The 24,860-nt window shown below is 36.6% G+C and overlaps 1 protein-coding gene across 1 annotated transcript; it reads right to left on the bottom strand.

Moving 5' to 3' along the window:
• Window positions 1-544: 544 nt before the first annotated feature.
• On the bottom strand, window positions 545-23,733 carry LOC109148665 (putative disease resistance RPP13-like protein 3). The gene is made up of 3 exons (XM_019296399.1): window positions 23,729-23,733; window positions 22,989-22,990; window positions 545-2,202 (listed from the first exon to the last, which is right to left on the bottom strand). Exon 3 carries the CDS (start codon window positions 2,186-2,188, stop codon window positions 545-547), a length of 1,644 nt encoding a protein of 547 aa, XP_019151944.1. The 5' UTR covers window positions 2,189-2,202; window positions 22,989-22,990; window positions 23,729-23,733.
• Window positions 23,734-24,860: the final 1,127 nt, after the last annotated feature.

The following is a 24,860-nucleotide window of genomic DNA, read 5'->3' as shown; positions in this document are numbered from 1 at the left end:
TGTAATTCATCACTCACGCGCGGGACGGGGAAAGTTATTTAAGAAAAATTCACAAACAAATACTGTTTTACAAGTAGCTGGCTAGGGAGCAGATTTTGAAGGTTTCAAGCACTAAACATTAAACATGAGTGAAATAAATGAAGAAGCTAAGGAGGATACATATAGGTAAACTGTAAACATATATACCTTACTTTTATTATTCATATATTGAAATATGGATCAACTCAAATATGTTTATCATTGCGAGAGCCCGCGAGGCTACCATGAATCATTGAAAACAAATTATTAGGATATGATGAAACTAAATCAAGTTTGGAAAAAAGAAAAAAAAAAAAAAAAGAGTAAGGGAGGGAGATAGACCAACCTGTATTGTGTCTTCCTCAATGACAACCATATTATAGTTTCTTTGCTCGTTGCTCTTTTTGAATTTCCTTGGCAGAATCCACCGCAGAAGGAAGACAACGATTCAATTCGATTGACTTCAAATTTGGAATTTCTGCAAACTCAGCTGGAATCTCTACCAGTTGCGTACACTTTATTAGGACTAGGCGCTCAAGATTTGGAAAATGACAAGCACTTGCTTCCCATAGCAACGAGCGAAACTAATTTCCAAATAAATTAGCTGGTCGAAATTCTCCTTCTCCAATAGTTTCCACACTCTACCGATGCACATACAACTGTTTATCCTTAGCACCTCAAGTTTAGGCAACTTGCTAAGAATATTAATTACCTCCCACTCAAATCTTAACTCCGTAAACCTCAACCTCATAAGGTTTTTCAAGCAAACAAGGTGGTTAATATTTGGAATAACCAACCGACGCCTTAATAATCTACCAAAAAGATGCAGAGTCTGGAGCTGGTGTGAATAGGCAACGTTATTAATGCAATCACTCCAACCATCTTCACATCGAATCTTCACCTTCTTTAGATATGGAATATTTGTTAATAATTCTTTTGTGCATTGATCAGGAATCAGCCCACAAATGCTCTTCAAGTTTTGATGAAAAAATATGGGAAAATCACTCAGACCTCTGGAACTACGCAAATGTTGCAGTTGTGGGAACTCTAAAAAGCTCATCTTATGAATACTAAAAGCTCCAAGTGTTTGAAGATTCCAACTAAATGGATCTGAAATGGTTAAAAATCGCAGCCATGACGATAATAGGCATCTCAAATGGACAAGATACGCCATATCACAGCCAATATTATAGAGTACTCTTAATAGGCCGCCAAATTTCGAATTTAAAACTATATTCTCCCCTCCTGCAAAATGGAAGATGGATCGACAGTTTTTAAAAGAAGAATATAATGTTTGTCCGTTAACTGTTTCTGATTGGATGCTTACCCATCGAAAATCTTTCAGAGGGGAACTAGACCCATTTTGGTAGACAACATGCAGAAGGTTCTCCTTTTTAGCCTCCCTCACACAAAAAGAATGCAATAAATCGTGAATTCTAAATGCTTTTACTTTTCTTCCACAACTGCTTGACTGACTTAAAATAATTAGGTTCCTATCATTGAGTTCTTGCATGCCCCTTCTAGCCACCACATCAAAGCTCATATCCTCAGATGCCTTTACGAGTCCTTCGGCAACCCATAACTTTACAATTTCCTTAACATGGATCTCTTCATCTTCTGGAAATACGCTCAAATATAAAATACAAGCCTTCAAGTTGTGAGGCAAGTGATTGTAACTGGATGACAATATCCTTGAGCATTCTTCATCAATTGTTGTTGTTGTTGTTGCATATGAATTTAGAACTTCTGCTACATTCTTCCACTCATCTAGCGTATGAAGTTGGGAAAATAAACCTCCAGCCACAACAATTGCCAGAGGCAATCCTTTGCATTTCTCAACAATGGGTCTCCCAATCGCCTCAAACTCAGCATAGCCAGATTTGTTTGCCTTTTCACAAAATAAATTCCAACTCTCAGTTTGATCTAACAATTGTGTTTGGTGAGAAAAGTCATTATTAAAGCTGATACTAGTAGCCACGTCTGCAAAGCGAGTAGTCAACAATACTTGACTGCCATTTGCATTATCAAGAAAGCAAGCTTTGACAGAATTCCACGCATCAATGCTCCAAATGTCATCTATCACAACAAAGTATCTTTGATGCATCAGATTTTGGTATAGTTGTTCAGCTAGCTGATCCTCTTGAGTGCCACTATCTACACAAACCCCCATTGATTCAAGTAGATCTTTGAGCAGTTGTAACTTATTATGATGCAACAACCCATGCTCGCTTGGCTGATTGAAGTATTTGAGTATTTTATATTTGAGTATTTTTATTTTTCAATATTATTTTGATGTTATGACTTATGAATTATCATTATTTCACTTATTTGGGTGTGTTATTTGCAATCGTTATACCGTGCACCAGGGCGCACATAGCACTCTGTGTCCTGCGCTTCCCAAAACGACGTGGTTTTGTTAAGTTGTTAAAAAAAATCCGCTGTTTTGAATGCACATAAACTCATAGCAGAATACACATAAACTCATAACAGAATACACATAATCTAACATAATACATAATACACATAAACTCTTAACATAATAAATATAAACTTTTAACTGAATACACATAATGGGTTTGGTTAACATAATACACATAAACTCTTAACTGAATACACATAAACTCATAACACCATAAACATAAAATTTTAACTAAATACACATAATGAGGTTTGGTCTGTTCGGATGGACGGAGCGATGTCAGCATGAAACGCGCGCGTTTTGCCTGGGCGCACATTGATATGTGCGTCGTGGTGCACGATATAAATAGCCTGTTATTTGATTGAATGTTGAAAATAGCCTCATTAAAATTTTCAAACTGCAAGTCTCCCACTATTTTTTTGGCGCCCGCCTAGGCGCTAGGATCTGCCCGGGCGCCCGACCAGCGCCTAGCACCTACTGCAACCATGCTGATAGCTATTAGTTGCTAGGTGATTGGGTTAATTAGAGGTATAACTAGTTGACAACATTAGCTGATTGTAAAAAGGTGTTTGGTAAATTAGCTGTTAGTTGATAGCTGTTTGGTATAATTTCTTTTCTCAAAAGCTAATTGGAAAAGTTGCTTTGAGTAGATTTTTGAATTTTAGTATTTTAGAGTACAAAAAAAACTAATTAACCAAACAATTATATTGATTTTTAAACCAAGTCAAATAACTAATAGTGGTCAAATAAGCTAAAATTGGTCTATAGGCTAACTATTTTTACCAAACAGGGCCATAGTAATTATTTGGTCAATGGTTTGAAGGGTAGTTGGGTGGAGAATAGAGGGACATGAGAGTAAGAGTGAGTATCGATCGATTTTCAGTTAATGACCTTCATAACTGATCCAAAATCGACTGACCAATCACAATAATCAATATAACTGAAACCGGAGATTCTTGGTTGGTTTCCGTGGGTTAAATATGACCGAATTTTTTATTGTAAAATAGCTAAATTTAGTTTATTTATTTGATTAATGCTAAAGGACTAAATTATTAAAGCAAAAATATATATATATATATATATATCTTAGTATTTATAACCCATTAAAATGAATATCCTCATACAATAGTAGTTTAGTGCGAAATAAATGGACTATATTTATACATTATATTGTTAACAATTGCAATGCAATCCAATAGGTCATTAAAATTAATATTGGGGAAGAATTAAAATTCATATGATAGACACCAAGCACCTTGTGTTCATATGACACTTTTGTAGCTCCGCTTGAGGGAAGGTCAAAAGACCGAACCCTGGTGATTGGGTATTGACTCTTTCGGCTGCTATACTTAAGGAAAGTATAGAACAATGTAAAATGATCAATTTTTTTGTGAATCCACAATTTTACCTCACTATATTTTAATTATTTCTTTATCTATTATCATTCTAAAAATTATAATTGTAATTATAATTATAAATTTGATAACAATATTATTGATAATAATAAATGTAATAATAATATTATTGATAATTAAGAAATTTTAATTTAATTAATAATTATAAATTTAATAATAATATTAAATTAAACAAATAAATGAAATTAATTTTTTTTAAAGAATGTTGATAAATCAAATTAAAATATATATATATATATATATATATATATATATATATATATATATATATATATATATATATATATATTTTAAAAAAAACGTAGCTGGCGGTTGCAGAAATCATGTTAATTTAAAAAAAAAAAAAAAAAAACATAGCCCTCTAAAACGCCCCACCTGGACCAAGCGCTCAATGGTTGGCTATGAGACACAAACACATCTCACTATTATGTTTTTTATTTTTATTTTTTTTTATTTTTTTTTAATCTGACAAAATCTCCATTTTGCATGAGCAACCCAGACTAAAAAACCCTTCCCTCACATTTGTTAAAAACTTCCCATCCTAGTTTTTACCATTTGAAAAATCAAGAACACTACCATATTGGAGATGCTCTTACAAACTTACAAGTTCAGAAATTACAACAAAATGACAAATGTTCAAATTACACCTTACAAGTTACAACTTAGTGACTTACAAATGTCCAAATGTTCAAACTGGCAATTGAACTCCATATGACCAAAATACCAAATGTTCAATTATCCAAATTACAACATAAAAGTTACAAGTTATAAGTTCAAAAATTATAAGTCAACAACTTCAGCAATCAGGATTCTTTGAAGGACTAGCCCTCATTAGTATAGCCACATCCCTACACACAGAAGAACCCATGTCTAAGGATGGATTGCACCGCACTTGGGATCCCCACTTGACGTTAAACGGAGGTAGGGCACCATGAGATATAAAGGGGTACTCAAAAATCCTAAAGCAAGAGCTGGTGAATATGGCAACAAAGCATTTACTCTCGGGGGAAGTGGACCTACCAACCGAAAAATAAGGCTTGGAAAAGACTTAGGTGGGGTTGAACCTCCCTCTCACGGCATAAGGAGAGGAAGCCAACAATTGTTTGGTGACCATTAGGGACAAGCTGGTCCGGAGCTATCTCGTAGTAGTTCAAAAACTCAACTAAGAAATTGTGGAGAGGAAACCGAAACCCCATCGCCATGGACAGTAGGTAAACTCCAAAATAAGTGTCTCGTCGGGGATTGGTAATATTAGAGTTAGGCTCGGGGGCGGGGGCGGGGGTTAAGAGAATGTCGAGGCCAACAAGACCTCGGGTTTCCTCAAAATCCTAGAGCTCTAATTAAGATCATATGGATTCTATGACGGACTTGTCGGTGAGAGAGTGGGAGGCCCCGCTGTAATATTTTCCCTAATAATATATATTATATATTATATATTATATATTAGGGCCTTAATTAAGTGGTGCAAGTTTACTAGGCTTATTAAGTGGTCTGGTTGGACTTAATAACTAGTAGTTATTAGTCAACCAAACTCTGTGCCTAATATAAACTTGGATTGATGGGATACAGGATTATGGATGTTAGCACATTCAGTTACGGTACTCAGACCGCTCAGTAGATACCAATACACCATCTAGGGTTCTGAGTCAGGTCTGAGGCAATACATGGCTAACGGTCTACCGTTAAGAGGCAACACAACAGGAACATCAACTATGGCTGGAGATCAACACGGCTACGCTTCCGCTATCATACGAGGTTAGGTTTCTCGTATACTATGGTTTATTATAGTTAGACTATTGTATATCTAACACCCGCCTCCTCTTTTTTCGAGTGAGGTTTTGGGACTTGGAAACTAGAATATGAGGAACTGCTACTAGTAACAGTATAAGGAAGATGGGAAAATTGTCAAAATAATGGGTAAGATAGTCATCCTCTGGAAAGTATTCCTTGTCATCACTAGGAAGGTCATCGTCATAAATTGGATACACCACATTCATTATAAAATCAAGGAACATTAACTTGGTCAACAAGCAGAAACACTCAGAGGCATGCCATCTAGCAAGATAGAGAGAACAGTCAGTCGAAAAAATTTATCAAGTCGCTCCTCGTCCACGGTTGAGAGACGCGCCTCGATCAAAGTAGCGCCCCAAAAAAATAAAGAAAAAAAAAAGAAATTTACCAGGCAAAGGAGTTTGGCAAGAGCTTGTGAAGAAACCATGATTAAAATTAATGAGTAGGATTTTATATGAAAAAGAGACACTGAAAAAGGAAAGAAAATATTTAGAAATAAAGGAAAAGGAAGGGAAAATATTTGGAAAATAAAAATATTTATGTATATAAAGAATCCTTGGATTCCAAAGACAAAATATCAATTTTAGTCCCTTGCTATTGTACATGTATCAAATTTGGTCATTAACTATTAATATTTTCAAATTAAGTGCATGACTATGTAATTTGTATCACATTTGATCCTTAACTATTAATATTTTCAAATTATGTACATGACTGTAATTTGTATCACATTTAGTCCTGACATCCAATTTTTGGTCAAATTTCTGGACAACTATTACCGGAATTTCAACGAGAAAAATAATATGTTATAATTAAAAGGGTATTTTCGACCAACTATTGCTGGAAAATTTATTTTTCTCATTGAAATTCCAAGAATAGTAGGTGGAAACTTGGCTGAAAAATTGGACGACAGGACTAATTGTAATACAAATTACATAATCATGCATCTAATTTTAAAATATTAATAGTCAATGACCAAAAATGATATATGTATTATAGTCAAGGGATCAAAAGTGAAAATTTATCGATTCCAAATTAATTTAGGAATTAGATTCCAAAATAATTTAGGAATCTACTACAGTTATTATTAGTCTCAAGCTAACTTGTCTATCCTCGCAACTCGGGAGTAGGTGGGCTAGTGACAACTAGATAATTGGGCAGGACACGATACCCGACCCAAGGAGACGAAGAGACACATAACAATCGCAACACACTTAAGAGGAGACCGTCGCCGGCATTTATTTTAGCACTTTATGCAGCACTTAATGTAGACTCGCCATTACTAGGAGTTCGTTACACTAAACAAAGTAGCCGTTGCACCTATAGTATAAATAGCGTGCCCTGTGATAGACGAGGGACACACTTTGATTCTTGTACGCAGAGTGCATAGCAATACTACTTTGCCTATTACTTCTATCCTAATATACTCCAATAACTTTATTAGCGTTAGAGCGATGCTGGGTATTGACTCTTTGGGCTGCAATAGTTAGAGAAAGTATAAAACAGAAACTACCTTATAATAGAGTCAATAGTACTTAAAAAAATAAAAAAAATAAAAATAAATAAAAAGAGAGAGAGAAAGAAATAATTGAAATAATAAAATTTGTTATAAATATATATTATGTGGACATTATGAACATTCAATACAAAACAGATGTAACGGTTAGGGCATTATTATGATATTATCATCATTATTGTTTGGTGTTACATATTGTATTTTTTTTTTTTTGGAAGGTCAACCAATGGGTTGTATTTATAGATAAGCTGAAATAGCATCAGGTGGGGAAGTATCCCAATACATAGCTGTATCATACTGAAAAGCTGTAGAAGCTAAACTATGTGCTAAATAATTCTGCGATCTAGGAATAAAACTAACACGACAAAAAGTAAAAGCAGATAAATAGTTCCTGCATCCGTCAATAGCATAGCCGATGTGTGACCGCGTCAGCAGATGTGGGGCGGTCAAATAACTCTGAAGTGTTTGACAATCAGTATAGAGCTCAATAGTCTGTTCTCCACGATCACGTAACCAAGATAGAGCCTCCTTACATGCGTATGCCTCGGCCATTAGTGGAGAAAAACAATGTGGTAAGGGTGCACTGTAAGCTGAAATAAATCGACCATCTGCCCCTATTAATACTGCTCCTACAGTAGCAGAATTGTCCATGTGATGGTAGCCGACATCGACGTAGCACTTGGCCAGCAATTGTACTGAACCCTGATGCACCGTAGAGCGATGGGTAGCATTGTTGGGCGCTCTTGGTTGATGTACACGTTCGGTACTGTGGGCAGTAAGTGGCAGTGACCCTGATCTAATATTGGCAGCTGTTGACATCAAACGAGCAGCGCTCTCTCCTTATATGTTTCCGTGGATCTACTTCCATGCAGCGATGGAGGCTTGAACCGTGGCCAAAAGCCTTCTCGGCCGAGGCAAACACGCATCCCATACCGCACCATTCCGAGCCCTCCATAGATGATAAATAATTGCAGCTGCGTAGATAATTCCATCAGAATCTAGAATATTTAACATTGCACTAAACCATTCATAAAAAATATTTGTCACAATATTCGGGCCTTTCGGGGATGGAAGGTTATATAGTGCCCAAATGGTCTTTGTATAATCACACAAGACTAATGAATGCATAATATCCTCATTGGCAACTCCACACATATCACACACCGGATCAACCTCTACCCTTTTTATAAGTAAATTGTTAGTAGTAGGGAGGATATCACTTATAGCTCTCCATAGTAAGATTTTCCATTTGGGTGGAATCTTTTGCTTCCATAATGTGAGCCCTTTGGTAAAACCCATATTTGTAGTATTTTCATAATTCCCAACAATACATCTGTACCCATTTTTAACCGAGTAGCAACCTTTGGGGTCCCCATGCCAGTACCACATATCATCATAATATGGGGAGATTGGTATTTTTATGATCCTAGCCACATCATTGGGTTCAAAGATATCAGTAAGTAAATCATGATCCCATTTTCCTGTTTCTTGATCAATTAAATTAATCACTTTAGCATTGGACAGTTGGGGTGGCATTTCTGTCCGGACCATAGGATCCTCTTCATCTTGCAACCAAAGATGTCCCCACACAGAGGTAGAGTTTCCATTTCAAATCCGCCTTCTTACCCCACTACAAATCAAACCCTTTGCAGTCATAATACTTCGCCAGCAGTGGCTTGGGTTATTTCCTAGAACTGTATTAGTAAAAGATTGTCTGGGATAATACCTTGCTTTGTAGACTCTTGACACCAATGAGTTTGTATTGGTAAGTAGCCTCCAAGCTTGCTTACCTAACAGTGCCACATTAAACGCTCTCAGATCTTTAAAACCCAACCCACCATACTTCTTAGGGATACATAATTTATCCCAAGCTTTCCAGTGTATTTTCTGATCAGTTCCTGAGCCCCACCAATATCTATTCATAAGACGCTCAATAGCAGTACAAACAGTTATAGGCAACAAGAAAACACTCATTGAGAAGGTACGCATAGCTTGAGCCACACTTTTCAATAAGATCTCCTTACCCGCTTGCGACATGAGCTTCTTGTTCCAAGATCCTATTCTCTGCCTGATCTTGTCCTCTATATAGGCAAATGCCGCTTTTTTATTCCTGCCAATAAAAGAAGGTAAACCAAGATATTTCTTATAGTTAGGAGCCTGAACCACTCCCAATATCTACACCACCCAGGGCCGTCCCTGGCCATGTCTGGCCAGGGCTAGCGCACAGGGCCCCCAAATTTTGGGGGCCCCAAATATTATATACGTAGTATATATGTGCATTGTGTCCCCAAATTTTGGGGGCATTTTTATTAAAATAAATATTATTTTATATTTATATTTTATATATTAGTGTAGGTGTAATTTATGTATAAAGAAATCAAGACGGTCTAAAATTCTAAAAAGTTTATATTCCTAATTCTTAAGGACTTGATTTACGTATAGAGTTATAGTCCTATAACTTATAGAAATTGAGGCGGGCCTATTTGATTATTGTAAAAATTATTATATACAAAGAGTAAAAAATTACTCTTATTCTTATTATAATGCATACAAGCAAGATTTGTATTCACAACACAAGAATTCGGTCTCAGTAATCATTAATTTGAAGTGCGTTGTTTGTGCATTTGGCATCTTCAATTTTTTTTTTATTCTTCACGATTAAAGGATGAAGGTATGTAAATAATTAAATATTTTAATTCTTCAATTTTATTTAAAATTTTAAAATTATTAATTCAATAACTAACCCTAGTTAGGAATTTTTTCGATTGGTGAATAACAATCTAATTTCTTGTATTTTGATACTACAATTGCAATATCAATTAGTCTTGACTATTTTCATTACTGTTGTTTATGCATAAAGAAGTTTTTAAAGTTAAAGTTGTTAAAATCTTACTTATGATCAACTATATTATAAAAGAGACTCAATGGATTGGTGAATGATTTTACATCTAAATATGGCTGAAGAAGAAGAAGAATGTCACTTTTCAAGTGAAATTTTAAATAATAAATTTTTTATAGACTATTATATATTTTGATACAATACAATATATGTTTTATATATATACAATTATACAAAAAGGGGGCCAATATTAATTTTCGTACAAGACCTCAATTTTCTTAGGAACGGCCCTGACACCACCCCATCCCTTTCCTCATCGGTCGTGTTCTTGCTATAACATATACTGGACTTATGATAATTTACAGCTTACCCAGACAAGTTCTCATATAGCGTCAGACACCCCTTTATCTCATTAGCCTCCTGCACAGTTGCCTTAAAAAATAATAAGCTGTCATCCGCAAAGAAAAGATGAGAGATAGGGGGCACCCCTAGCTAACCAGCATCCATGTATTAATCCCCTATCTTGTGCTTGTTGCAACAACAAAAAAAGACCTTCTGCAAAAATAATGAACAGATAGGGAGATAACGGATCACCCTGGTGTAAACCCCTGGTTGGTATAAGTGATTCACTACTTGACCCATTCACCAGAAAGTTATAGGATACCGTAGTGACACATACCATAATGACATCAACCCATTTATCATTAAAACCCAGGGCCACGAGCATACCTTTCAAAAAGGGGCCATTCCATACGATCATAAGCCTTTGCCATATCCAGTTTTAGAGCACTCCAACCAACTGCTCCACACTGTTTCCTGTTCAAATAATGTCCTACCTCCGATAGTTGGTTGGAATGAGAATTATACATTACTTTGTGCCCTTACTTTCCTGCTCTTTGTCTCTGGGTCTCAATTCACGGGTTAGGAGCTAAAGGCCATCGGACATAATCTCTCACAACATGTTATCAGCAGCTCAATTACGGTGAACGGTACAAATCCCCTTTTACTCGAATATGCATTTATAATTGATATATGCATTTGTATGTTTTCTTGAATATGCAATTTGTATGTCTTAATATGCAATTGCTTCTACTATACAATTTGTATGCCTTTTGTGAATATGAATATGGTTGTTTTTGTATTTAAATATAGACAACAATATCACTATTCATAGATGTGTGTGTGTGTACACACACACACACACACACACACACACACACACACACACACACACACACACACACACACACACATATATATATATATATATATATATATATATATATATATATATATATATATATATATATTCCAAAACGTAAAGGAATGAATCAAAACCAATCTACCGCAGTTGTCCCAAAAATCATATCCTGTATATATGTTGTCAAAAACTATAAAACGATCAAAACCTACTTTTTTAACTGATCTGCGACCTTTGTTTTGGTCGGCATCTTGGTTGTCGCCGACCGGGTCCTGATCGGCGCCTCGGGTTCTCGCCGTTGAGGTTGAGCTCCAGAAGCAACTCCCGGCTCAGAAGAAAATTATGGATTTTCCTTTTTCTTTGAAACGAGATGGTGATGGTGCATTCGTCGTTTTCCCTTTTGACGGACATTTGTGGCGGCGGCGTAGGCCATTTTCGTTGGCATCCACCGTTTTTCGTCAGTATTGTCGGCGCTCCTGGGTGACTCCGGCTGAGGGAGGCAGAGGCGGCGACGATCAAGGTTGTTGTCGTTCGCCCACCTCCATTCTCACCGTTGATTTTGTCGCAATCGCGAACTAGCGACGTCCCTATTGTGGCGGTATTGGTCTATCGTCGACCGGCTCAGCTCCTCCCTTGGCGGAGAGCGTGCGGTGGTGCTCTTTGGCATGACGCGGCTGGGGAAGAAGACCCCTGTTCTTCTTGACATCTCTTTCCCTCTCTCCGGCTGCATTTTTTTTTCTTTTTTCTTTAAGCAGGCTGCTAGGGTTGTTTTTCATTAAGGGTGCATTTGGAAACCCGGAAAATGACTTCTGAAAAATGTTTTCCGGGTTTTCAGTGTTTGACAAGAAGGAGGAAAATGAAGTCAATGGAAAATGATGCATTAGTCAAAAGAAAATGGGTATGTTTTGGGGTAAAATGACTTTTCCCTCTTTTTTTAGGGAAGTCATTAGTGATGTACATGCAAAAATTTTCGGGCATAATTTTTTACGGGCTTTTGCATGTCGGCTCACCAAGCCCGTGGGCTAGGGTTCATGCAACCATAGCTCGCCCCATGCGGATTGACGGGCCCTGCGGCCCGGTCTGCAAATTTTTTTTTTATTAAATTCAAAATTAAAAAAAAAATAAAGTTTATAAATAATATTCATTTTTTCGTACTTAAAAATTACATTTTTAAAAATGTTATATATATATATATATATATATATATATATATATATATATATATATATATATATATATATGTTTTCTATTCACATAAGAATTTTATCAAAAGTATCAAATAATTAAAATTTTAAAATATTCAATTCTTTTTATTTTCGTGCTCATTTTTTGGAAAATGAACCAAACACACAAAGACAGTTTTCCGTTGTGTAGCCAAACATCGGAAAGGAAAATATTTTTTGGAAAATGACTCATTTTTCAGAAAACATTTTCCAGAAGTCATTTTACGGGTTTTCAAACGGACCCTAAGAGGAGAAAGTGATGATGGTTTATAATAATGTCGGGTCGGTTATGGCCCAATTCTTCCAGATCTGGTCCATTTAAAATAACATAAAATTGGGCATATTTTGATGGATTATTTTTTCAATGGGCAATTTTTTTGTGATATATTTATCCACATGTTTTATTTGAGCCTGATTTATATGTATAAATTGTTTTGGGCCAGCAATTTGATTTTTTTTTTTTTACAGCATTGAGAACTATATTGCTTTCAAATTGCCATTCAATTTATTATTGAATTGAATATGCTCATAAATTGAAATTGCTATTTGGATCATATGATTTTATGAATTTCTATGCATATTCTGTTATATTAGCATAATTTTTTTTTTTGGATTATGCATTATGCTATACAAGTGGACCTTCCGATTTAGCCAGACTTAATATGCATAGATTTGAAAGTTATACATCCTGGCTACTATTACCACACTTGTTCAAGTTTATCTCGATCCTACGTCAATTTGAAGATACGGTAGTTGAGAAGTCCATGAACAACGCAACCCAGAAAGCCAACACTTTATTTTTTTTACGCCACCTGAATACCTTCCTACAAAGGACCATTATGCCTTATAGAAATCCCCGAAGGATAAATTTGACTAGCACATATTCATTGGTCCTTTCTAAAATCATAATTAGACTGCCTTACCTTGATCTTTCAAAACTTTAAATCAAATGCCTGACTCTAAAAAAAATCAACTATATACGCAAAATTGTGTCCCAACTAAAGTTGTGTAAGCAGATTTTTTCTGGCACGAATTTGATTGGCGAGATCTTGTCTTCTTTTTCCACACCAACATCCTCTCATAAATGTACAAACACAACCACCTGTTGACACAAATCTATAATGCAAGCCCAGTTGGCTCTACACCGGTGCTTGAAGCACACGATGTCACCTAATTGTGCAACACCAAGAGGGGCTGAGGAAGAAGACAGGGAAGAGGTAAGGCCAAGGTGGCAAGAACAATAACTTTTGAAACTAGAATAAACAGCGAAATGATCCATCTCGACAACCACATTCATATGATCATAATTCTGGCCCAGCAGCAAATATGCTTCAAATTGTTAGTGAAAAAGGCACCGATCACGTGCGTGCCACACCCCGAAGCATTTTGTTGAAACCTAAATGAACATCACAATGTTAAATCCAACCAAATTGCCTTGCCTGAAGCAAACACTCTTGGTGGTCATATTGATGACCTACTTTTTCATTCAACATCTTTTCAGTGATGTTTTATTTTGGAAGATCTTTATACAAGCATCTAACTTCTTCCTGCAATTATTGATAAAGTTTCCTTTGTGGGTTCGGGTAGAGCTTCACTTTTACTCCATCAATTTTTTTTTTTATAAATTGAAATGCCTTCATCCGATAAAATATCCTACTTTGATCAAATATCCTTCATCTAATGAGTAGACATATGTTGCTCATTCTTCATTATCTAAAAAGACGGATATGATCTAGTATCTTATGGATAATGCCTAATTTTCGAATTATCCTATGAACTTCGTCCATTTTTTGACGATTATTATATGACGACATTGAACATTAAGGCAGAGCATCAAGTACCTTATCCTCATAGCTAAATGGTTTAGCTAATTAATAAAGTTATGACTTATTGCTAAACCATTATTTTTCAAAATTCCAATGTGTCGGATACTTGGTGGGGAAATGCAATATTTATGTAAAAATAAAAAATAAAAATTCGGCACACTGCATATCATTTTTCCCCCTTACATCTAATACGTGGTTTTCAAACAAACATTTCCCAAATCTGTGTTTCTATTCTTATGAATGCAGTCCAATCTATTACATAACCACCATAGTCTACCCATCTAACCCTCCATCTGTTGTCTCCAATATTTAAAGCCCCTAAGAGAGACACGATGGATACGTAGACTGCATGAAGATCGGTTCACGGCATTAGGAGGAGATATGATTAAAATTGAAATGGAATGCCGAGAAATTTCATGAAATGATCTTCAAAAATTAAATCCACGTACCAATTAGATTGAACCGGAAGTTCAGAAATAAATCTTCCAAATAAATCTATTTCATAAAAAGAGTGACTATGTCCTATACACATTCCCCAAAATTGGACCATATCTATCGATACTCCTTGATGCCAGAAGTGCGAGAGATTCATTGGGATAGAAAATAAAGAATCCACAAATAACAAGATCTAGTAAATAATCTTTGTCACTCTTGAAAATCTTAGAGCTCTTGAAAAATCTTAAAAAGTTATATCTTTAAGACAATCGTCCAGACGACGAGAAAAATACAGTAAATTTATAGGTGCACCAAATAATCATAATACTGGATTGCGGAACAACCAGATATAAATATCATTGGGAAATGACTATAATCTGGTTAATTTTGAAAATTACTTTTATTATATATATATATATATATATGTGGGAGAAATTCTTGAAAAATGTTATAAGTTGTCGACAACACAATTGCCTTCAAAATTTCTCATATTATATGACAATCTGGATCCAGAGCTAGGTGCCAGAAGCGCCTAGATTGATTAACGTATAAAAAGAGCAATTAAAGGCATATATAGCTCAACTCACTAATAATTCCTTTTATACACCATTGGAGTATTAACCCTGCAGGTTACAAATGGTGTTTGTATAAAGGAAAAACAAGGATGATAAGGTGGTGAGATATAAAGCGAGTCTGTAGCCTAAGGGTTAACGTAGAAACCCATAATCAAGTATATTCTCCCATGTTGAATATCATGTTCTTGCTAGGGCTGCTCGTTCTCAAACTGATGTTATGTTTTGGTTTGATGTTATTCCTTCTTGTATTGAACACTTGATTTAATAATAAGTTCTTATTTGGTTTTCAAAAAAAAAAAAAAATTGGCAGAATAATAAATTTAGATAGTTTATTAAAGTCATGACCTAGAAATTATGGGTCATTAGACACTAATGTTTATCTGAAAATCCTTGATGGATTTATAATTCTCAAAAATGAAAGTAAGTAAATATCACAACACGTTTGTTGTTGAAGTACAAATGCTTTACTCAACTTAAAATAGTGAAGCAATTGATTGAGTAATTTCTGTTGGAAAATTGGTCAGAATATGTCATAGATCTAAGCTACTGTTTATATAGGCTGAGTATAGACGAAATCCTGAATCAATCGCTGACGTGCGCAAGACACTACCTTAAAAGCAAATATTGCCCGGAGACGGTAACAGTCTTACCGGTTGCTTTCGACCAGTTAACACCGAAGCTCAGGATTGCAGAAGAGAAGAAGAGAAGAATGTATTGAGCGTTTAGAGCTCAAGAGGAGCAGGGTATTTATAGCTATAGAATTACCTGCTCCTCCTCTCTTAGCCATTCAATTTCCACTAAAATAGGGGAGTGGTGGAGAGGACCACACTTGTAGGAGTTAAACCTCACTCCACAATTTATTGTGGATGGAAATAATCCTCACTTATTTGGGTGTTATTCCCAACATCCCCCACACACTCAACAAGTGTGAATGAGGTCGATGTCTGAGCGGAAGTGAGCGCTGACCTTAATGCCAGTGGTTTAAACCTTGAACTGACACGTAGTGACTTGAGTAACTTTCTCCTTAGTAGTGAATTGAATCTTGAACTAGCAAAGGAGAGGTAGTTTTGAACTCATGTGCACACATCAGCACCCATTATGCAGGTTCTTCGGAAGTCAAACTCTTTGACTTGTGGTCTACCTTTGTGTAGACCCTAGCTTAGAACATCTCATGTTCAGTTGCTTTATGAGTACGTAAGCTTGGCTTACTTTGTTGATTTTAAGCTCATTTCGTTCCATGTATCGAGGACGGCCTTTCTATTTAGTCTTTTAGCGAGAGGATTTGCTATTCTTCTCGGGCTCCATATACTCTAATGTGAGTGCTCCAGTTGTAATCAACTGTCTTACAGACTCATGTATGCCCGTTATGTGCCTTCTTTGTGAGTTACAGTGTACGGGCATAGACGGTGTAGCACACCCCCACCATGGCACGTCTGCCAGTAGGTCTCTCAGCCACTCGACTTTTTGCCCAACTAGATCAAGAGGTATAAATTCATTCTCCATTGTTGATCTAGCTTATACAAGTCTGTTATGTCTATCTTAATATAGACTTCCACCATGTCTAAGTCTATTTCACCATAGACTTTTAACTCTGACAAGTCTAATCGCATTATAGTTTTTTATGTCTTGTCAAGTCCATCTCAATATACACTTTTAACTCTATCAAGTCTATCTCAGTATAGACCACCTTTAAAGGCTTATAGAGTAGTTAAGTACATAAATCAGTTGTAAGTCTTTTCTTTCTATCATAGGCATTGTTCTTTGCAATGCAAACGACAGTTTGTGAATCACAATGTATATGTAGTGAAGGTGTTAGCTAGACACCCCCAAAACTCCACGTTTATCAACATATTTCTTAGCCACTCAGCTTCTTGGGATAACCCCATTATCTTTCATAAGAGGCGGTTAGCCCTTTTCTACTCAAGTTAGGGATCTCTTTAGGTCTACCTCAACATAGACCATCCCAATTGAGTATAAGTCACCAAGAGCACTTTGTACTCATGTCATTATGCGGTGAATTCATTAGGTTTGTCTCAACAAAACCACCCTTTCTCAGAGAGTTATGAATTCATTAAGAGCTGTAGCTCAACCTCACAAGTACACACACTGTCGGAATGACCAACTAGTGTACTATTTTGTAACTCTTTTCATGGCTTCGTTTGACCACAGAAGTAGGATCCACCACGAATTCATTACCACTTGGACTTTAAGTCCTTCCAATGAGTCAGCGACTAATCCTCATAATTAGCCCTCAAGTAAGTTGATTCTCTTGACCAAACTTACATGCACTTTGACGAGTACTTTGTTTACTCGTAAATAATCCCTTGATATTTTCATGTTTAACATGAAATATTCTCTTTCATCATTATTCTCAATACCACTGAGAAACTTTTGATGAAAATATAAGGAGTTTATTACCCCCACAATGCAACACTTACAAATATTTGTTGTCAAATGTATTTGATCTCTTACCCAGACTGATCTTTGGTGCCCAACATTAGCTCCTTTGTAGACTGAGTTTTTCCAATTTGCTTTGTGGAGCATTATAGAAGCTTCGCATTCTGCCTGATACATGCTCAACAGTTGAATATATTTCAGCAAACTTGGTTATCTCAATTGATCACAATTACCCTTTAATTAGGAATTATAGGTGTTTCTATATGACTCAACCAAGAGTTTAAATTATATATACATATATATATATATATATATATATATATATATATATATATATATATATATATATATATATATATATATATATATATATATATATATATATATATATATATATAAACGCTCATTGTTAGTAAGCCATAGAAATAATGTTATCCACATGCTACATCAAGTTGAACAACATAATCATAAATTTCACATCATATTCTTATAAGAAATTAATGTTATACACAAGGAATATGTTCGAGCTCATATTTATTCGGAAATATCTCTCAACAATGAGACTTCAGAGTTGCCACTTGCATAATTTTCCATTCCTTTGAGAAAATTAAAACTCATATAAAGCATTCATAGGATGCAGATCAATATTACTATTGCAGTACTTCAACAATTTCTATTGCAAGGCTTTGATTAATAACATATGAGAGTCAACCTTATTTCAGGTGAAGATCAAGTGGCGCTCTAACTAGCCTGCATGATCAACACCCTACTTCTTAAAACTCTCAGGTCGAGTGGTGAAACCGAAGTTTTCTTAAAAACCATCTTCCTAGACAGAGTATTCAAGAACAATGACTTTTCCATGCTACCACCATAAATGTGAGTAAAGCCTTTGAAATTAAACTCAGTACACAATTTAAATATTTAAGATTATGTGACTGTAATATAGTATGTATCTCATCAAATAGTGCAATGTTTGTAACATATCCACAATAATAACACATAATGTTGTAAATTGACATGTGCATAAGTACACAATTTATAGGATTTATATCATATTGATGATTTAATCACTTAGCAGTAGTGTTAAATCATCACTTCTAACACAACAAATTCATAAAGCTCATACATGTGAAAAATAACAATTCACTTATCTTTGTGTAAACCGCTATTAATTTTCTATATAATATTCAAAGCACTCACCATACAGAATATGGAATGGTAATTTTTAAAATGCTTGTCACAATATATATTTCACGTTTAACATGCTCTCAAAAGATAATAATCAATTGAATGCAAAGATATAGGCAAATCATCTTCTAAATTATGTCATTATGATAATTTTAAGGGACATGATCAATGCCAATAATATATGACTACTAATGCTCAAGACAATCATTTGCATATGATACTCTATTATCATATAAGTATGCATGTGCCATATTAAAATATGAGGAGGCAAATCTCATTGGTAAGACTGAGCTATGCAAAGAGTATACATGAATAATGACTCTTCAACTCCATGCTACAAACAAATTGCAACCAAAGACTTTGATATATACTTATTATATCTTTATACAAATAATTTTAGTACATGATTCAAATCTTTAAAACCATGTGACAAAGATATATAATTATATATGCATCTCATATTCAATTTGAAGGAACAAATAGCCCCCACTAATAAATTAATCATGCATCACTTAAATTTATGTTCCCCAGTTATCTAATGCATAATCACTTTTTGATCTCATTTTGTGAAGAACATCATATATAACATTTTCGAACAACACTAAATCCAAGAAACACATGCCTACACATAGACATAACAATATGCATGAGATATTGATCATCAAGATTAACCATTTATATCTTGGATGTTAAGAGTGAGAGAGCATGTTTAAGTAATATAATGATCTTGCTATTTCAATTCTTCAAGACCAATATGCTATAAAAGATAATTATGTGATATATCATCATCGTAACTATAACTGCTTACACTTTAAATTCAAGAGCACAAGATTTAATAATGACTAAGTTATAAGATATACAGAATATTAATAATTTTGTGTGCTGAAAAGCATGTAGCTAACTATCTCTTAGTTATGTCAATCCTCATGTTGTGCACACTGAAGAGAACGAACCAAAAGATGAAATATAATTTGGTGATGACGCATGAAAATATTTCTAACACCCATTAAAAGAATTAACACATACACATGTATTAAAGAAATAATACTTAGCTCAGAGTTCGACAGACTTGAAGTGGATCATCATCTTAATCTCCTACCAGCGGTAGTTTAGACCGGTGAGAGGTTCGAGCTTGGCGAGGTCAGAGGAGGTTTAGATCCGAAGGTTAACATGATAACTTAAACACATATATTTGCTTTTAACTGTTGGAAAATTGGTCAGAATATGTCGTAGATCTAGGCTACTGTTTATATAGGCTGAGTATAGAAGAAATCCTGAATCAATCGGTGACGTGCGCAAGACACTACCTTAAAAGCAAATATTGCCCGGAGACGGTAACAGTCTTACCGATTGCTTTCGACCAGTTAACACCGAAGCTCAGGATTGCAGAAGAGAAGAATGTATTGAGCGTTTAGAGCTCAGGAGGAGCAGGGTATTTATAGCTATGGAATTACCTGCTCCTCCTCTCTTAGCCATTCAATTTCCACTAAAATAGGGGAGTGGTGGAGAGGACCACACTTGTAGGAGTTAAACCTCACTCCACAATTTATTGTGGATGGAAATAATCCACACTTATTTGGGTGTTATTCCCAACAATTTCATCTTAAAATAGGAAATTATAAAATAATTATGTATCATTAGGTACTTATTAAGGAGCTTATTGTAAAATAAAGGAGATGGAAAATCAAGTATTATATCGACATGTAGATCGAGCTTTTCTTTAAAAGGAATTTCACATACTATTTAGTATATGTCCAAATAATCTCCCGAAGTAGATAAGGACCATTGTAACCTAAAAGGATGATTCAGGACCAGAAGTCTGATACTTCAAAACGTCATTTTGAATACCCTTTTCTTTGAGACCGAAAATTCTCAAATTCGCATATTATTTTTGTAAAGAGTGATTTGGTGATTCTCCTAGAAAGAAAAGGAAATAATGTTAAATAATATCCATTAATATCCTTAGGGTATAAAATACGTATTTTGAGAAGTCATTTGAATATTGGCATGAGTTCTACTACATAGACTCCCAAAATTCTACTCCCTCATTTATACTCCCTGATGTGGCAAATCAGGATTGGTTGTTTTCATCATGTGGGTCCACAGAAAAATGTCTACATCAAAAGCATGTGAGAGAGAGTACAAGTTGGGAGTTTAAAATGGGAGTACACCAAGTATTTTCCTATTGGCATTGTGTTAAATGCCATGACTTGGATTGATATATTATAATCATTACTTGTTCTTATAGATGCACTTTGTACATTTTCATCTCATCATTAATCTACTATGCTCTCGCTTTGTTATAACGACTGTTAAGTTCTGAGATGAGATAAGGAATAGCAAGTCAATGTACAAATATTCATATTGATGATTTTTTGAAATGAAGTCATCATACTTGGGACAAATAAAAACGTATATAGTTTTTCATGATATAAAATATCCTGATTCACTTGAACTCCATAAGAGTGATAAAATATTTGTCTAGAAGATTTGCTCCAATGACAAGTTAGCAAAAGTATACCTACAAAATATCCATATGATTGATATGCGTAGGTTAAGAAAATTATTGTTTTCAGGGGGAGCAACAATAAACAATAAATAATTTTATTTGTCCAGATGATCATGAGAAAATATGTTAAATTCTAATGACAATTCTGAAGATTGTACCATATCCCTTCTCTACAACCTTTTGAAACGATAATTTTACTTTAAAGAATGTAAAATTTGAAGATTGTATCTTCAGGGGGAGATGAGAAGTACATCCACTCGAGTCAATCCTGTAGATTGGGTCCTAAAATGACTAATAATTATACTTTTTGCAGCATATACATACCATGTACTCTTTTCTTCACTAGGTTTTTCCCAATGGGTTTTTCTAGTGTGGTTTTTAACGAGGTATGAATATGATATATTAATGGAGGGAGTTGTATATAAATACTTAAATCACAGAATCCTGAAGATTATGCCTTGAAGGCAAATACTTAAATACACAAATCCCAAAATCTTGAAGATTATGCCTTGAAGGCAAATACTTAAATACACAAACCACAAAATCCTGAAGATTATGTCTTGAATGCTTATGGTTGTACTCTTTTTTTTCCTTAACTAAGTTTATCCCACGAGGTTTTCTTAAGTTAAGGTTTTTAACAAGGCAATCCGTACAATATATGAGTTTACGAATATCATGTACTCTTTTCTTCAACTAGGTTTTTCCAACGTGGTTTTCCTAGTGAAGTTTTTAACGAGGCATGAATGTATTCAAATATACTATCCATATACCTTGTACTCTTTTCTCGACTAGTTTTTTCCCACAGGGTTTTTCTAGCGAGTTTTTAATGAGGCATGGTGATGGCAAGATAATGTCCAAGGGGGAGTGTTCTAAATATATATTATGTAGGCATTATGAACATTCAATACAAAACTGATGTAACGGTCAGGGCATTATTATCATCATTATTGTTTGGTGTTACATATTGTATTTATATATGGATTAATATTTGATGCACCGTCGGTGTATAGATGCTATACACCAACGGTGAATGAGGAGGTGACACATCATTAAAAAATAAAATCAATATTAATTAGGTCCTTTTTTGCAAAATATCTAAGACTTAAATGTTTTTAGAAAACTCTTTTATTTCTAATTAACAAAATATATCTACTTTCCTAAAAACATACTTATTACTTACTAATTATCTAATTATTAATAATTTTGAATTAATATTAATATCCCATCCAACCTGTTAAGAGCATTTTCTTTTCTTTTTTTTTGAAAATCTGTTAAAAGCATTCTAATATTGATAGTGTTAATTGTCACGTAAGCGGTAAATAAACTAACACAAGACCAATTAAAGCAAATAAACGTCTTTTATTGATCAAGGTGAAGGCCCAAAGTACAATCTAAATGGCTGTTCCGAGTACCGATTGACTGCGGTCGGGATGCTCTGATAACAACCTATCGATCGTCCAAAAGTCCCCCACACTGTAGCTATCGCTGGTATTTATAGCCGCGAAGCCGGAGACACAAGTCCGGCCGTCCGGCATGTCACCCACGTAGCAACCACGTGTCGTCCTCCCAGGTGCCCTGCCTGTCAACACGTAGCGCTGCCACGTGTCCCTTCTCAGCTCTCTCGCCTAAGGGCTACCGCTCGGTGGTCGACCACGCCGGCCCGACCGGGTTCTTCTAGGAAATCCGACCTGTAACCTACACAAACAAGAACAAAAGGACGAAGGCATGTCGGTCGGGATATTCCCTACCAAGAGCCCCCCAGCCCGTGCCTTTTTGATCGTCCGGGAAAAAACGGGACGGGATGAAGAAGCCCAACCGCCCGCCGTCAAACCGACCGACCAGCTGTCATTCCCTCGCGCCACGCGTCGACGACTGCCAGCCTCTGCGACCGCAACGGTCACCTCGGAGTCAGGAGCAGTCACGTCATGCAAGTGGATTAGTTTCCCGCCCAAATGCTCTACTATAAATAGGCCTTTGGGGACTTCATTTGAACTTTTCCCAATCTTCCTGAATCGGTCGGTACACTCAGAGAGTCTCAAGCGAAGCATTTCAGTAGATCGGTCAAGCAACTAGCTTTCAAGCCTTCAAGTATTTTCATTCGGTAAGTTCTCTGGTCCTTAGCTTTTATTTCTCGCTTTACGTTTCCGCATAGCCAGTCGTAGGCGGTAACTGACCTCGACCCAAACATCCCGAGCCCCTAACTAACCCCGACCGGCCTTTAGGTAGACAAAATGTCAGACTCCGACAGCCAGAACGTGTCAATCGCGGACTATGACGATGGGGTCGAGGAGATCAGCGAAGAGGTGGACATAATGTCCTACTCACCAGAGGTCGTTCAACGACCACACAAAGCCCCCGAACGAGCCCCCGAGCGACGAAGATCGTCGAGCTCGTCTGGGACGTCAGGATCTAGCTCAAGCGGATCAGGGAGCTCGAGCAAAGATAGCGGGGAGACGTCAACGAGCTGGCAAGATCTCCCGACCGAAAGCATTCGGAACACGTCGACTGGAGTTATAGGCGATTACCCCCAAGCCGAGCCCCACGCAGACGATCGAGAAAACACTGCAGAGCCGGTCGAGGAGGACCCGGCTGACCCGGCAGTACCGGCCACGGGCGGATTCGAGTTCTTGAACAGCGAGAACGTCGAACGTCAGATGAGTAAGCTGACTAAAGGAGAGGCGGCCAAGATCGCCGCAACACTCAGCGGTCGGGTCGAGTTCGACACCAGTCGCCAGCTTGGGAACATCATCGAACGGCATCGGGGAAAGTGGATCGGGATGCACTACGATTCACTGATGGCCCCGATCACTTTCCCCTTCACAGCTCTCCTAACGGTGTTCCTAAGCTACTATCAAGTCGTCCCGGCCCAAATTTGCCCGAACGCGCATAGGATGATAGCCTGCTTCCCTCAGATATGCGCTCGGCACGACGTGGCCTGCACAATGGAGCTGTTTAACTTCGTCTACCAAGTGAAGGTCCTCTCGGCCTCACACGGAGGCGGGTTTTTGATGACTCAATCCCGGGCCGAAATGTGCTCGATCGAGAGTCTACCCGGGAACAACCGTGGGTGGAAGAACAGGATATTTTCGGTCAAGTATGACCCATGGATCCTCCCGGTCGAGAGGACTTGGAGCACCCATTTCCGAAAGCAAGTTACACCAGCCGAGACGAAAGCTCTCCGGGATGCGGTCACAAATATCTTGAGCGAGATCTACGAATACAAGATCTTTCGGACGGCCGAGAGCTACGACGCAGCCCAGCTACCCGCACCGATCTACAACCTGACCGAGAAATACAAGCCCGAGCCGATGGGCGTAACGATCGCAAAGGCGCCCGCTCGGGTCAAGCGAAAGGATAAAGGTCTAACACTAACCAATCATCCCCGACCCTAACACCCCGAACGCTCTTTATTCTCGGCCTAACCAACTTGCGTTTATTTGCAGGAATGGCTGCGAGAGGTTTGGATGATGAAGGCGCACAATCACCCCCCCCCCCCCCCCCCCCGGGC

The sequence above is a fragment of the Ipomoea nil genome, unplaced genomic scaffold, assembly GCF_001879475.1.
Source record: "Ipomoea nil cultivar Tokyo-kokei standard unplaced genomic scaffold, Asagao_1.1 scaffold2144, whole genome shotgun sequence".
Classification (NCBI taxonomy): Eukaryota; Viridiplantae; Streptophyta; class Magnoliopsida; order Solanales; family Convolvulaceae; genus Ipomoea; species Ipomoea nil.
This window is presented reverse-complemented; position numbering and strand designations above follow the sequence as displayed.